The sequence below is a fragment of the Fomitiporia mediterranea genome (genome assembly GCF_000271605.1).
Source record: "Fomitiporia mediterranea MF3/22 unplaced genomic scaffold FOMMEscaffold_6, whole genome shotgun sequence".
Taxonomy (NCBI): Eukaryota; Fungi; Basidiomycota; class Agaricomycetes; order Hymenochaetales; family Hymenochaetaceae; genus Fomitiporia; species Fomitiporia mediterranea.
In genome coordinates, this window is record NW_006760391.1 from 2,949,657 (window position 1) to 2,965,872 (window position 16,216).

At 47.5% G+C, this 16,216-nt stretch overlaps 5 protein-coding genes across 5 annotated transcripts; 3 read left to right on the forward strand and 2 right to left on the reverse strand.

Moving 5' to 3' along the window:
- Positions 1–61: 61 nt before the first annotated feature.
- Positions 62–4,829, forward strand: FOMMEDRAFT_168263 (uncharacterized protein; the record flags this gene model as incomplete). The annotated part of the gene is made up of 8 exons (XM_007266896.1): positions 62–1,587; positions 1,687–2,240; positions 2,320–2,883; positions 2,936–3,138; positions 3,191–3,409; positions 3,464–3,571; positions 3,620–3,733; positions 3,791–4,829. The coding sequence occupies 8 exons, from the start codon at positions 62–64 to the stop codon at positions 4,673–4,675; spliced, it is 4,173 nt and encodes a 1,390-aa protein (XP_007266958.1). The 3' UTR covers positions 4,676–4,829.
- On the reverse strand, positions 4,704–9,712 carry FOMMEDRAFT_156633 (uncharacterized protein; the record flags this gene model as incomplete). The annotated part of the gene is made up of 6 exons (XM_007266897.1): positions 4,704–4,748; positions 5,067–6,011; positions 6,067–6,129; positions 6,185–8,571; positions 8,660–9,131; positions 9,635–9,712. The coding sequence occupies 6 exons, from the start codon at positions 9,710–9,712 to the stop codon at positions 4,704–4,706; spliced, it is 3,990 nt and encodes a 1,329-aa protein (XP_007266959.1).
- A 228-nt stretch (positions 9,713–9,940) lies between these two features.
- On the forward strand, positions 9,941–10,471 carry FOMMEDRAFT_156634 (uncharacterized protein; the record flags this gene model as incomplete). Its single annotated transcript, XM_007266898.1, has 1 exon — positions 9,941–10,471. One exon carries the CDS (start codon positions 9,941–9,943, stop codon positions 10,469–10,471), a length of 531 nt encoding a protein of 176 aa, XP_007266960.1.
- A 1,762-nt stretch (positions 10,472–12,233) lies between these two features.
- FOMMEDRAFT_28788 (uncharacterized protein) lies at positions 12,234–12,982 on the forward strand (the record flags this gene model as incomplete). The annotated part of the gene is made up of 3 exons (XM_007266899.1): positions 12,234–12,767; positions 12,860–12,881; positions 12,921–12,982. The coding sequence occupies 3 exons, from the start codon at positions 12,234–12,236 to the stop codon at positions 12,980–12,982; spliced, it is 618 nt and encodes a 205-aa protein (XP_007266961.1).
- Positions 12,983–13,099: 117 nt separating this feature from the next.
- On the reverse strand, positions 13,100–15,553 carry FOMMEDRAFT_146876 (MFS general substrate transporter; the record flags this gene model as incomplete). Its single annotated transcript, XM_007266900.1, has 10 exons — positions 13,100–13,392; positions 13,452–13,699; positions 13,759–14,602; positions 14,659–14,727; positions 14,785–14,916; positions 14,969–14,977; positions 15,036–15,146; positions 15,201–15,214; positions 15,271–15,294; positions 15,345–15,553. 10 exons carry the CDS (start codon positions 15,551–15,553, stop codon positions 13,247–13,249), a joined length of 1,806 nt encoding a protein of 601 aa, XP_007266962.1. The 3' UTR covers positions 13,100–13,246.
- Positions 15,554–16,216: the final 663 nt, after the last annotated feature.

Here is a 16,216-nt window from a genome sequence, read left to right on the forward strand (position 1 = left end):
CGTCAGGCCCAGTCTTGTTTCTTTATCAGTGATACGTATTATGTAATGTGCGAATTATGCAATGACAGACATAAATGCCAAAAGACGCCCAACTTGGCTCTTACACATTACCTCCACATTTCCACCTTCCACAACGCCTCCGAAAAAATCATGGCGGATGAACATGAAGCACTTGACTGGGGAGGAGAAGACGACGAGCACTACGGTGTGTATTTTAGCCTGTCTGTGTCGGCTTTTGTGTGACGACGACATGTCTCTTCTGTTGCGTGGTGGCCTGCGACACTCACCAGATGCAAATGACAGAGACGACGTCGTGTCTATTGGAGGAGAGGAAGATGATTTACAGGAACTAGCTGCATTTCATTCACGCACGCAACAGGGCGATGGGGAGGATGGAACTCCACATCCTAACGTTCAGCCACCGTCGGTGGAGGCAACGAAAAACAGCCCACAGCGCGACCCTAAGGATGCGCCTGCAACGCCCGGGTCTCCTCCAGCTGATACGCCCTTACATGACTCACAAAATGAACGAAAACTTCCTCCAGAACAGTCTGAATCTCAGTCTAGTTCTGGGTCAGTGAGGGCGCCGCTCATGCACGCGCTGCCACCCAAGCCTTCTGTCGGTGCGCCTGGACCCGTATCGCGTAGTTCAAGCTTTGTAGGTGCGAGTTCCATGTCTGATTCAAGACGAAATCAGGAAGGGGATAGTGGTAGGAGAGTCGCTGTGAATGGCTCAAGACAGGCAATCTCCTCTGAAGCGCTTCCCCCTGACTGGGAGACACGCCACTCGTCCGGAGGAGAACTTTATTATTACAATACTCGGACTCTTGTTTCTCAGTGGGATCGGCCAACACTGAATGGTAAGGCACCGCAAATGACCACAGGGGATTCTTACACGGGCGACAATCTAGCGAAGACCAGAGATTCTGGCGACTCACGTTCAGATAGGTTTAGGGAGACGCGTGAGTTCAAGCAAGCAGATAGATCGCGGCCTCCAAGTCCGGGACGTGAGCTCTCTCGTGAAGATCGTCATTATCGTCCCGCTGACACCCCAGACGTGTCATCATATCGTTATCGCCTGCGAGACCGACGAGGACAGTCACCTTCACCTGATCGTAGTCAAAATGCAATTCGCGACGATATGCCCAAAGATATACCCAAAGACGGTTTGTATTCTCAAGCACGTGCGGATAGGGATACTGCCCGTTATGACCAGAGACCTGGTATCAACGAGGCAAGAATGCGACGGAAGCCATCCCCCGACGTACCTGAGAGGCCCTCTATTTCTCGCAATGACTCAAGGGATGAACAAGCTGATCGGATGCGTGGATCTACATCCGATAGAGGATACGGGCGCGGAGCTAGACGTGATGTAGTGCCTGCGCAAGATTTCAGGTCCGGGCAACAGCGTTTTGCTGATGATCCCACGCGAGGTCCATCGCTTCCCTCTGGTCAATTCAAAGAACCTCTGTCCCATCCGAGGGATGACGCATTATCATCTACCCAAAGAAGTACGTTTCAGCATCGCATATTCCCTCTTCACGGACTGCGCAAACACATGTTATGGTTCAGTCTCTTGAGTGTCGTGTGAGGAGTCAAGGAGTTGCAAACTTGAAGCATACTATAGCTTGCTCTTGCTTTGCCGTTTGACCATGTGCGCCATATGCCTTTTACAGGCTTTTACAGGCTAGACATGCTATTCATGTCCGCGCTAGCTTTGCAATTTTTTCTCATCTTCCTTCGCCATCCATTCGCTCCATCGGGTTCTCATTCATTTGTCTGTCCTTCCACAGGGAACAGATCTCGCTCCCCGCCTCCCCATCTACAGGCTTCGACATCTTTTCGCGGTGGAAATGATGCGAACCGCAACTATGGTGAACCGTTCACTGAGCACCAGTCGAATGCACGCTTGCCAGGTAACAGACCGTCAAGGACGGATTTCCAACCCGATGATTACGTGCATCGTTCGCAATGGGAGTCTTCATCAGGACATCGGGATGCTGGGCTTGCCATTGATGTTGATCTTCCTATTCGCAGGCCCCGAGAACAGGATTCCAGATTGAGGAATGACATGGGCATAGATGTTAAGAGGAGAAGGTTAGATGATCATAGTACTGACTCGGCATTGGCTCGTCGCCGCCGGTCGCCTTCGCCAGTAGAGACACGAGATGCAGCCATCTCTTCGGGAGCGTATGCGACTGGCAGAGACACCCGATCGGACCGTCGCGCAAACATCAATGGTACACCTTCTCACCTTCTCCACACCGTTCTTGCAAATCTCATAGGATTTGATATCATCTGCCATTCTTTTTATCGTAGATGGGAAACGTCCGTCTGGAGCCTTGTCGCATGAAATGTCGAGAGATGATGGTTGGGCCTCAAGAAGAATGCGACAAGGCGAATTGCCTAACGAAATGCTTGGCCCTAACCCGGGGAACAAGACTGCAAATACATTTATCCGGCCAGCTGATGCATACCGACCTGACACAGAACGCTTTGAGCGTGACAACGGGTGGCAACGGGCACCTACCGTTTCATCGAGAGATCAAGACGCAGGTAGACAGCTCAGAAGGGATAGCCGCGGATTTGAAGCCAGCAGGCGTGCAGCGGACCAAATAGCAGAAAGCAATTCTAGGTCACTAACTTTAGAGCCAATGGACATTGACGGTCCTCGTGTCAGGGTTGGGCCTCCACCCGGAGCTGGTTCAATGTATACGGGACGTTCGCTACACTCGAGAGAAAGCCGAGAAATTTCCGATTTCTCCGTAAAGGACGCCAGAAACGTGAAAACGAAAGGTCTTCCACCCTCACCAATTGGATTTGGACCGTCTAGAGATATGCAGGTTCATGATGTAAGAAACCTGGAAACTCCTGGCATTGATGGTGCGTGCTCCCTTCGTTAAAAATGAAGCGTCTATTTATTCTGTATGTACAGGTCGAGGTTCTCCATGTTCGCAGGAGCATCGCGGAACACGATTCGGTGCAGAAGAGGATACTCGGCGAGCAATTCCTGGCCATGTCGATGAAAACGTAAGGGAACCGCGAGTCGCTGCTTCTGACCCCAGCAAGAAGACAATCGCCTCAGATAATCGTCAAGCGAACATATCTGCTCAGCCTAAAGCTCCACTTCTCCCGAATGTGCGTTCGAGACAGCTTTATCTTGACGCATCCATAAACATATTCTTCATAGGACTGGATGCCAAGTGAACGGATAGATATCCCGAACGCTCCTCGATACATAAGATTAAATCGAGAAAAAGCCATGGCAGCAAAACGTGCACGTGCTAATCCTGTTCCAGTTCCTCCTCCGATGACGACGACGACGGGCAGTACTGTTGCGGATTCTGCGTCTGTCGGGAGCCAACGAGACACAAAAACTGATTCACATCGTCCAGAAGGAACTCAACCTGTATGGAAATAATTTTTCTCCATCTCTAGCTCTTGCTCAGTTCGCGTCCTTCAGATTCAAGATAGCCGTGTTGCGGCTTCTCCAGGAGTACGCTACACCAGCCTGCATGGCGACGTGGAACGTCAAATGTCGTTGAATGACAGGACAGAGAATATGTCCAGAGTTGGTTGTCGTTTTTTATCCTAAGAACTAGCTAATATGTCGACATAGAACCGCATCTCTGAACGTGACACCGCGCGTGGATTGGATGAGCCAGGATACCAGCCACAAGTCAAGCAACGTCCTATTGAGAATGGGGACTTTCATCGATCTGGGTCTCGAGCTGTAAGTTATTTAGAGAAAAATGTGCTGAAGGCATTTTCTGATTTGTCTGCCTGGCAGTCTCGATTCAGCAAGCCGCACGACGACGGGTCTCTCGTGAGTGAGCCACGCGTCTGGATTACGCGGGAAGATGCTGCAGCGAAGAGCGAGGCTCGTACTCGCAGTCCACCTTCTCCCAGCGGGGTCTCGATGGGTCTGGTTACGAATCTGTCAGGCGATGCCCGTGCCCATCGGTCTCGGGACAGCTTAATGAAAGATGCTACGGACCCTAGTGCAAGCCCATCCTCAATCAGCACGTACAACAGACATATCCCACCGCCCGACAGCAGCACTCGGCGACAAGTCCCAGAACTGCACTCTCCTATCCAGTATCCGGATGATTCACATGGAGATAAAGCTGGTGGTCGAGATAGCCCGTCAGAGGATAGGCGGATTGGACATACGCTTCCATCCCATCTGCCAAACATAGTAAACGCACCCGCACCACCAGAGGTCGCTCGACGTGCAAACGAAGGGGATAGGTACAATAAGGGACCACGGAATTTACGGGGCCCAAACAGTCCCCTTCTGCAATCGAGTAATTCCCGACAGCGCGTTGAGACGAGCAGGCTGGAGGCGACTCAAACAGAATCAGGCTATAAGGACGGCAGATATGATCGCCCTGGGCAACTTCGTTCGAATTCGTTGCTCCAACGTTTGAGCATGACGGATGGTAGCTCTCCTCCTGGAGATAAACTGCCTTTACGTGACCGTTTTGACTTGTCAGAACCGGCTTCCGTGGCCAAGTCCGGTTATGAGGAGCCACTGGCCAGTTCTGAGCACAAAGCGGAGCTTGACACTGGTCACTCAAATAGTGAAGACAGGAACAGAGGACGAAACCAGCTACGCGGACGAGGGCGTGGTCGGAACAGAAGAAGGGGAAGAGGTGGTTATGTCGATGCATAAGAGGAAAGGCAGTAGTTTAGTTCCTCTTTCAACGTATAAACTGCAATGCAGCGGCAGCGCTTATCGGAACCATCTGAATGTGATCATTAGATGGGCCAGGGGTACAGAGGTGTCCAGTGATTTCTGCAAATAGTAAACTTTCTACACCTACTTTACAGTGATTTTTTCATAGCAAGTGAAATGTGCCAGAGATAGTCGAAACAAGTTGGTAATGATTAAACATTACTGAATGGGGTATGGCAAATAGTGACATGCAAGAGGTATTATGGGTGTTCTTTACCTCATAGTTGATGATCAACAAAGAGATGGTCCCTCAGATCCTTAAGTACAAAACAAAAAATAGTTAAAATCCAATCAACTAATTGCGAAACTTGGAAGAAATGAGACGCACCTGGACATTTGCGAATAATGAATTGCATCTACTGTTGCTCTCATGATTCATCCACTTGCAGATATAAACTTTCTCTTCGCCGCGGTCCAGGTCATTGGCCTGCATAGACTCTGACGTTGTGAGGAAAACTTTCTTGAAGGCCTTCTCCCGTGCAGTAAGTCGCGAAATACGGATTTGTAACCAGCGCATATCATCAACTATCTTGCTATATTTTCCACGTGTTTCGTCGAGTTCGTCAGCGAGTTCTTGTTTCTCCACGAGAAGATCATTCCGAGCGCGGACGAGTTTTGCTTGTGTAGCCTCCAGATCACCTATCTCCTCCCGTAGCTTACTAATCTCAGCACGCAGCTCCGGTTCCAAAGCAGCGCGACGCCGGACTTCGTCATCCGTACGTTTATCCTTCGCTGATAAAATGTGCACGAGGGTTTGTTGTTGTTCAAGCTCAGCTTTCAATTTCTGTTCTTGAGCAGCGTATTGTCTACGGACGAGCTCAACTCCGATAGTGGCTTGGCCTTCAGCACGCTTGGTTCGCTCACTTAGCTCCTGATTCTCTCGCTTCGTTTCGTCCGCGAAAGCTGATGCCTGACCGTATAACTCTCGGAAAATCTCACCTTGCTTCACCGCATCGTCTCGACCCATCTTGAGTAGCTTTATCTCCGCGTCCAAGGCATCTCGATCTTTCGCTAAGCTCTCGCATTTTTCTTTATACTGCTCAAGCTCTTCTGAAGAAGCTCCTCCTAATGAGTCGGCCTGCTTCTCTTCAGTTTTCTTGAGGACCAAGTTTTCTGCTCGGAGTTCAGCCAATGTGTCATCTTGACTTAGGCGTTTCTCCTCGCTTTCTTCGAGTTGACGTTTTAAGGCTTCGATTTCTTCCGATTTAGCGTGAAGAAGGGCCATGGCTTCATTGAACTGCCGAGATGAAGTTTGGACAGGGAGCTCAAATTTCTATAGAGTAATTCCCAAGTTAATAACGTAAATTGAAGTTGAATATAACACGAACGCTTGGAGAGCCCAGTATTTTGAATCGAGGTTGAGCAGGTGAATTTGGAAGATCCATATCATCCTAAACGCGATATACGATATAAGTTAGGACAAAACCTCCATTAGAAAGTAATCACCTGTTGCGAAGACGTGGTAGATGCGGTAGCGCCTCTTTCGATTGCGTTTGCTCGAGACACGAATGGATCGTCTTCATGAATTCCGTCCGGCGACGATTCAACATTCACTTCTTCGTATGCATCCGCCTCAGGCTCAATGGTAGCATCACCTCCGGTTAAATCACCCTTCGTACTTTGTGCATTATCTAGTGTTTGTCGTGGTGTGCCAGCATCAAGAGAGGCGGCTCCAGCATTGCCTTCAAAGTCAACGTAATCTTCTTCAAACTGGCGGACCCGAGCCTCATCGTCCTCGTCCTCTTTCTTTTCTTCCCAAGCTTTGGAAGTGGATTTCTCTGCAACCTCAGAAAGTGTCTCGGAGAGTTCTCCGTCTGAAGGACGTGAATTGCTAGCGTCCGTATCGTGAGATTCTGTCCTTGACACTGATCTTGAGCTAAGGAGATCGTCTAATTGAACGCGTGATACAGGCTCGCGAACCTCATTCCGAATGCTTTCGCGTCGTTTCTCTGCAAGTCGGAGACCACGGCGCTGATATTCGATGCTGAGAGGCATTTTGTCATCAATATCGTCGTCCTCATCCTCCTCCGCATGCCTGTTTTTACCAACATCAACCCCGAGATCCTGCTCTCTTGTTCCTGTTTCTTCAGTATCGAAGCACTTGATAGGACTCTCGAGTGAGCTGGCTGGCTGGATATCCTCGCCTTGGGTGCTGGTGTTCTGCATACCTTGTATATGAGGCGGTGGCAGTGCTGACAACGGTTTACGTGGCTCCGGAAGATACGGTCTGAATTGGGACGGACTCATAGCAGGTATCTTTCCGTGTACCTTCATCCGCATACTTGAAGGTGCACTCGGTTCTGGGTCTGTTACAGACTGATCGGCTGTGCCGGGGGGTTCATCGGCAACAATAGGGGAGTCCAGGGGTATCGATACTATCGACTCAAGTACAGCATCGTTAATACCGCGCCCAACATCAGTAGGAGACCCATATGTAGCTATCACTGAAGCAAATTGTGCACTGTCCTCGGTACCATTCAAAGCGTCGGAACGTGATAGTGACTCAAACTGCGACTGCGTTGCTGGTATGACTATATCCTTCTCCGCCTGTGAATTGTTTTGATCGGCAACTTTAGAACCAGTGTTAGGTTCTGGTCCTCGGCTGTGTGCGGTGTCACCATTGGTAGTCCGTTTGGAATCATCAGCGGCATCTGCACGACGCTCTATTTTCCACGGTAAATACGATTCGTAGTCGATGTCATCCAACAAAGGGTGGTCATCTGGGTTGTAGTTATAAACTATACCCCCATCATTCGCACCATTTGGCCGTTTTGCTGATATATCTAGACTCTCCGGAAGAACGGCAGCCGGAAATTTTGGAGAGTGTTGCAAGGAGACAGAGATGGAGCGGCTGCGTTGCGAATTGTTATCATGAATTTTCTGTTTCTCCTTCCCCTTCAAGGACGATGTCGACCGTTGTCGCATCTTCGATGGCATCACAATTACACTGTGGTCGGCCTCTATTGATTGCGAACGCGACGAGCCATGCTGGCCATTCGTCCTTTCTTCAGCGGTAACGGAGCCCGACGAAAGGTCAGATGCTGCCAATGACTTCTGCTTCCTACTCTTTGGACGAGATGCCTCTGGCATCGCTGCACGTTTGTCCGCTGAGCTTATGCGAACTCCAGGAGATTCTTGGCGGTTTGGAGCTTCTTCCTTGCGGGCTGAAGGAATGATTGTGGAACGACTCTCAGAACGTGCGGATGCGCTTTTTGTCAGTGTGCGCCTTGGAGGCGTTGGGCGCCTGTCTGAAATTCGGTCCTCGGGAGAACGTTCCGCTGGAACCGAACTTCTAGATTTCCCCTTCATGCCAGGTGATGATATGCGTGTCTCTTGCCTTTGTACCGGATCCCTTGACGGTCCTGCGATAGCTTCCCTCTCTTCTTCTCCTTCCTCTCGGTGAGTAACGACCTTCCTTGGCTTTGAATTTAACTTCACTTCAGATGTTGCCCGAGGAGCACCTTGTTTGTGTCTTGATGGGGCTTTTGCGTTATCCTCAAGATCAGGTTCCTCTTGGTCGCTGTCCACTTCCTCTGCAGAATCAGACGGTCTCTGGTTAGGCCTTCTCCCGGGAAACCGCTGTAATTCGACCTCCGGGACAGTTTTACGTCGTTTTCTGCTCGCAGAGGTATGCTTATCATCGCTGTCATCCAATAATACATCCTGCTTGCGTTTTTTCGTCGGCGTTGAACGTACAGTTAATGGGGAATCGACTTCAGCACGGCCTATTGTGGTAACAGATGACTTCCGATTGAAACGTCTTGGAGTTACATTTGAAGTCGTGGTTGAGGATCTTTTGGAATCTGTCCTACTTTTTGATGCACTCATCGACGCTACGAAAGCAATAAAGTGGAAATTCGACGAAATTGCACATTTAATCGAATTGAACATGTTCAAGAGTACCACAGGAATAATACTCACATCCCCGCCTTTTCCTTCCTCTCCTTCCAGGTGTCCCACGCACTTTCTGCACCTTCATCTCAGCTTTCTTCCTCTTCCACGCTTCGACCAAATCATCTGTAACATCTTGACGCGGTACCCAACTGTCATCCCACGGTTTCCCATTCTCATCCACCCCGGCCCACTGTACCAAGTACATTCCCCTTTTCTCTCCCTTAATTTCAACGACGTCATATAATTGCTCTGAATCACTTTCGTGCGGCTCAAAGCCCTGCGTCGCGAAGTCTTCGTCTAAAATGTCCCCTTCACGAGCTCGTTCTTTGCCTTTGGGTTCCTTGGTTGGTGTCACATCTATAACAACAAATGGCTGGGGGACACCCATTCGCTTTTCAAGAAAGGTGAAGGAGACAGAGGAGGATTTACGACTGAGAATCAGTGAGATGCCACGGAATGCATGTAAAGAAGAATCAAGATCACCCTCGAGCGCTTGTGGCTAAAACCAGCTTATCACGTGTAGCAGTCGCGCTTACCTTTCAGACTCCGCTTCAATGCCCATCCAACTTCTTTTCCCTCCTCCTCCTTTAATTCCGTCTTACTACTATTTTGTGAGACTTGCCTCAGGTCAGGACTTAGACATATTTGTACGCGATGCTTAATTCAGCTCCATTCTGCTGGAGGTTTCTGTGGATGATGGTATCAAGGGAATGCATCTAAACTTATTCATTGTGTACATTTTATAATTCTAGAAACTAAAAATACTTATGCTTCTTATGCTGATCGTGTAAATAACATCACTTCTTACGACAGTCCTCGACGGGTACATTTGCAGCCGAGAAGTACCAGTCAAATCTCTTTGACTTGTAGAAATAGAAAATACCAGTGTGATTGCATTAGCATCAACTACTCTAAACCGTGTATCCTGTCAAGAAACCCTTCAATGAGTACAACTAATCTAACAGGGCAGTGGAATACTGTAATTCGGGACAGCTCTCATACTTCAAGCGCAAGATACCGTACCTCCGCCTTGCCCAGTACCCAAGCGTCTTGCAAATTAGGCAACACTGTGGCCCGCATTACTCAAAACAGCGTGACAGCTTCAAGAGACTTCAGCTAGTGACGCTTCTCTCCTCAGCAAATACGTTCACTACGCTGTGAATTCCGTCAGCGCATATCTTTCTCCAATACCATTATCTCTAGATTAGCCATAGCCTATCAGCAGAGGTGAGTGATACCAAATACCTTACTTTATGTAGTAGTTTAATGTCTTCGACCTTTGATAGTCTGAAAGAGTTTACAACACCGATGTCGTCGAGTCGTACCTCCAAAGTTACATTAGCCCGTCCTACCTATGAGGCTGATAAGGCACTATACGACAAGTTATTGGCAGGGAGCAGAGCCACAGATTCTGTCACAACGCTCATTGAGCTACTTACTCTTGCATTTCGGGACCCAGACCAGTTTGATCGTTGCGAGAGAGTCGGGAAGGACCCATTCATATCATTTGCCGAGATCTGCTCTATACAACCACACCTCTCTGCCAAGAAACCAACAGTCAAACCATCTATGTTATCCAACACTATTCTTGCTCCCAGTCGTCGAAGCTCTCGGATTTCCGAGAAACGAAAACTGGAGTTGTCACAACCACTGCTTGGAATAATGTTCTTGGAGGAAAACACAAGTTCTGCACCCCACACTGGCTCCCGTGTGCCCTGTAAACGAAAGGCACCATTGAAGGACATTAATATACTAAACTGTAGCTCTGAAGAGCCAGTTCCAAATAAGCCTGTCAAGCAAGTGCGCTTAATAGTAAATGAGCGACCGAATCAGTCTTAGCCATACCACGCAATAGTCAAACGACTAAGTAGGCAGGGAGCAGGAGGGGGGGGGGTGGTTGTGGATATATCAGTGTATAAGAATAGTCTTACTGAAAGGAATAAGCCGCAGGTTGGATGTATTACATGCTCTCTCTAGTAGCTGTCATATATATGTATTTACTATATTCACAAAGCCTTTTTCCAAATCGAAAGGCACCAAGAGAAGGAAAGAAAGCAACAGTCTAGCTGTACAGTCGCTCGAATAATATGCATACATATATCAAAGCCTTTCAAATGTTGCATTATACCTTGTCTAACTTTGTTCATATTACTTTTCAACATTTATTACTTCAAAGGGCTCTCTATCCGCGTCTCCGGAGCAGTATCCCCACACGACTGTAGCAGGGTAACCATGTTGTCCTGTCCAGGATCTCCTTTCAAGTCAACCTCCTCAGTATCATCGTTTCATTTTGCATTATCTATTGCGAAGTAAAGCATCCATGCAATTAATAAACTGACGGATTGTAAAGTCGTCAAATACAAATCGTGCACCCGGGTGGCTGAATCACAAGACATTACATTGTTAAACTTGCGCATATATTAACTGACTGTGTTCGACTATAGTGCAAGGTGTATTGTCCGAATCCTCTTCTCTTTCTATCTCTCGATCCGGTCGCTCTATGCTAACTGTGAAGTCACTGCCGCTTCTTCTTGCGTTCATCTCAATCATATATTATAATCTTTATACACTTTCGTGTGGCTCAAAGCCCTGTGCAGTGTGCAGCAAAATCTTCGTCTGTAGCGTCCTGCTCAGAAGCTCGTCCTTGCTCGTTGCCAACTATACATTAACAAATACATAAAGTACCTTTATTTGTTTTTTCCTGCAAAATGTTGGAGGATGTGGGGAGAGATCTAAATGCCATGCAACCGAGATTGCCTTAGGCGCTATGCTAAATCAGTACATCACGTGTGTAAGTCGCGTAAAGTTTGGACTCCGCTAAAAAAAACACAGGAAATATACCATACCATACCATACCTGTCTCTTTCCCCTCAGTTCAGTATTCCTATTGACCTTGCGAAAAATTGCTTCTTTACAGGGCACATACACACAATACTGAAATACATCACAATTCACGCTGAGCTTCTGTGCTGATCAAATGGAGGGAGTGCTTGGAATCTTACTCATTGCCTGCTTTCCATATCTCAGAACCTTAAGCAGTCACCTCCAACTAATACTTTTCATGTTGATCGTACGAATCAGATCTAATTTTATAATTGGCACTTATGGGCACATATTTACACAAGAAGTGCCCAATTGGCATCTTCGGTTTGCAGATAATACTGGGTAATATATCCGTATAAACTCATTAACTACTCCAAACTGTGCAATTCGTCATAGGAAGCTTAAATGAGTCTGCTTGACAGACCACAGGTAGTTCAAGATACCACACATGCACAGAGGGAGATGCCTCCGCCTTGCCCGAAATCTAAGCGTCTTACCAATAAGGACAATATGTTACTGGTGTGGCCAAGACGTTGACCTTAACCAAAGCGTGTGACGAGCTTAAAAGAGACTTGAGCTAGTACTACTTCTCTTCTCATCAAATACGTTCGCTACTGCGCGCATCTTATCTGAACACATCTCTAAAGCTGTGCGGCTTTTCTGTATCTGATAATACGACAGTTACACACCAAGTAAGTTATTTAACGATGTAATACACTGTTTTCCATCTGATATGGATTCGGACAATCGCTCTACACTAGTAACACAGGATACCGCAATGTCGTGGAAGTGCAACACAGGCAAGGCACTCACCTACCCTACCTACGAGGCCGACAAGACCATGTATCAGGCCTTAGTAGAGAAAAGCCGCACCACAGACTCAATTTCAATGCTTATCGAGCTCATGGAACTTGCACAAAGAAACCCAGAGCAATTCGACCGATGCGAAAAAATCTCAAGGGACCCATTCATATCATTTGTTGAGATATGTGCTATGCAATCAAAACTCTCAACAAACAGAGGATCTCGAGCTTTGATAGAAGGGTCTCAATCTGATGTGTCTTCTCTCCCTGATACCAATACTACGTCAATCCGGAGGAGCTTTCGAGTCCAGGAGAGGCAGAAGATAGAATTATCCCGACCACTCCAAGGTATCAATTTCTCCGAGGATGACTTGGCTTCCTACACCATAGCCGAGGATAGAAAGTCAAATAAGCGAAAGCGAGAGACAACATCAATGAGCAAGGCTTCTGAGGAGGAGTGCAGTGCTATGACTATAGACACTCAGGGTCTTCAACCAAAGGTGAAGAGGGTACGACTTTTGGTATTCGCTAAGCCACATAGATCATAGTCACTTCCATTCTTGACTGGAAGAAACAAGTTGCAAATTGAATGTATTGATAGCCCTATAGATGGATTTTTATATGTATGTACATATAACTCTTAACAAAGCCTTTCTCTACAGTGAAAGAAACGAAGGAAAAGGAAAAGAAAGTATGGGTCTGGCTGTCGATACAGCCGTTCTGAATAACGTATATCAAAAGCCTTTCAAACACTGCATAATTCCTTATTTAACTTTATCCACACAGCCTTTCCTTTCAGCCCGTCCTCATAACAATTCCGATTACACATTATAATCTTTTTCATTTTGCATTAACGTCTATACATGTATGCCATGAGGGATATAAAATACGAGAGCAGTGGTAGAACAAGAAACAGAGAAACCAGTAACAAAGCGTGAAAGATACTATCTATGCGTAATAGATCAACGTCAAATCATCAGAAATAAAATCATGCCGCGGCTGGTGTCACAGCATTGGCAGATTTTTCAATCGCAACACTCGGACGTTCCGAAGCCACAATGGAGTCGCGTTCTTTTCCTTGCTTCTGACCGCGTTCAACGGTCCGTACCAGGGTGTACTCACGAAGTACCAATACTATAGTGAAAGTGAATATCAGCATAAAGTCAATTCTTACACAGCTAACATGCACGTACCACAGAGCAGACCGACGAAAGCAATGGGCGTGAAGGCGATATATATTGTGGCTAGACTTCGCGTAAAGGCATGGGTGACCTGCTGGCGCAACGAGTCCGGTTGGATATGTGAAATCGAGGTGTAATCCAGGAATCCTGATGCACTCATAGAGGCGGCGTTATACCCGGGGATCTTCGCTAGGCGATCAGGCAGTTCTGACTGGAAGATTGTGTCGCCCACAGAGATACCCACAGTACCTCCAAGCGTACTAGAGTCACGCCGCGTTAGAAAGTAGTCCACGTATGTTTCACGTTGAAAAGAGCTTACCGTAAAAGAACGAAAACAGCAGTGCTCGTAGCCATATCCTTGAGAGGCATAGCAGCTTGCAGGCCGATGAGGGGAGGTTGGAAAAGGCATCCGACTCCAAGGCCTGTGACGAGCAACCATATCTCCTGCTTTGCAGTGCTTGTGTTCTCCTCAAGCATAATCAACAGACCGAACCCAAGAGTCATCACGGTCCATCCTGCCCACATAACGGGACGATACCGTCCAGTCTTCGCAACAATTATTCCGCTAATAATCGCCATTAATGAAGAGCCCAGCGAAAGTGGTAACTGGCGGACGCCTGCCATTGTTGCACCTGACCCAAGGATTTGGAAGTATAAGGGTACATAGTAGCTTGCGGCGAAGAACGTCATCGAATGGAGGAATACAGAAATGAGAATTCCTGCCGTCGTTCGAGTCTGGAAAAGTCGGGGCGGGATGATTGGCTCGCGAGACGTGAAAACTTCATTCACGCTGGCAGCAATAATTAAAACGCCACCCAGTACCAGAGTAGAAATCGTCCCCGGAGCTTGCCATTTCTTAGCTGCAGTTTGTGCGCTCTGGAAGCCAATAAGGACAAGAACGACTCCACCAATGAGCAGGAAGAGGCCCAGGAAATCAAATGTTGCCGCAACATCACGAACGGAACGCCTTTTTGTCGGATTGAGGTGTAAGAAGAACAGCAGAAGTAAAGCTGCAATGCCACCCGTGGGAAGGTTGATAAAGAAACACCAGCGCCAACTGACGTGATCAGCGAAGGCACCTCCTACCAGCGGACCAATGACGCTCGCAATTCCCCAGGTGGCTCCTATCAATCCACCGTATTTACCGCGTTCTTCAAGGGTAGCTGTGTAGATGAAATTAGAACAATGAACTGATACAAATGGAGATAGTAAGACGAACTGATGTCGGAAATGATAATCATGGCCATTTGCATAATACCACCGCCACCAATACCTTGTACGCCACGGCCTGGATAATGATTTTGTCAGCATATACAAGCCGGTGTTCTAGTAAAATTCTGCTTACAGAGTGCAAGCCAGATAAAGTTCTGGGCGGCACCGCAGAGCGCCGACCCTACTAGGAAAGTGCCAATAGAAAAGAACAAAATTGGTTTTCGCCCTATAATATCCGAAAGTCTCCCGTATAGAGGGCTCAAACCTGTGAAAATAATGAATATTGTCACTGATGAGGTAGAGATAAGAATCCTTACATGCTGACACTAAAGATACATGGTAATCAGACTTGGTTCACTCAATAATTCGATGGGAAACACCTACTCAGCAAGTATGCACTACCGACCCAGCTATACCCAGACTGGCCACCAATATCTCGCACAATTGTAGGTAATGCAACAGCTGCAATAGTCTGGTCTAATGCGGCGAGGAACACTGTGAAAAGCGTAAGCCTAAGCGATAATATACTAAGTTAAACAATTTCCTAACCTGCCAACATGAGACTTAAGTAGATGTAAGTTATTTCGTTCGGTTACGGGAAAAGAACAGGAAAACGTACCCAGGAAAAACGAGCTTCATGTTACTGAATAAGAGCATTAGTAACAATTCATTCTGCTGTATAATAACACATACTTGTGAGGAATCTCATGCACTTCGCCCGCTCGCCAACGTGCACCAGGATTGTCATTCGCTCGCTGCTCAATGTCGACAGCTTCCACTTTCTCGGGCCGCGGTTCCTCGGCGAGTGTCCTCTGTTCGGGGTCATTGGGTGTCCTTGTAACAAGAGCGTCAACACCCGCAGTATTTTGCTCTTTCTCGTTAAGTACGTCGTCGGTAGTCATTATGGGGGAAGAACGCAAGAGAGAGTGGGAACAACTTTTTTTGTGCCCTCATGCCTTATTTATGTCGATGGTAGAGCCGAAGTTACTCAAATCCTTACGCGGGCATCGGTCTCTGCACGTGATCTATTTCGGACTTAAAAATAGCCATTTACCGATTCGGATCATATCTGGGAGAAATATGACTCGGCCTAAACTTCTTGCACATTACATACGTGTAAGCTGTCGGCGTACCTCCTAATTGATCACAGTTGCCACAGAGTCACGACCAACTTCCGACTGTTACCCTCTGTTTTGTTCATACGGGAATGAATTATGCAAGACTGTGCTCCGTAAACTTCACACGTAATGCTGCCAGCCGACGTTAACGTCAATCACTCTTTCAATTCGTGCCTGTAAAGGCTGCAACTGAGCCCGCAGGACACAGGCAAAAACGTCCTGTCCCACTTACAGGAAGGCATTCCCATACTCCACTCTTCTTCTCATTCACATTCTCGCAGTGCGACAGGCAATTTCTCGACGATTATCGTACTGATAAGGTGGGCCATTTCTCACCAAGATGGCGTAATCTGTACAGTCAGGAAGTGTGCGATAGCATCGGAAACAAAGGTCACTTTATTTCAAATTCTCACACACGGGACAACGGCATTTTGACCGTGCACAGCC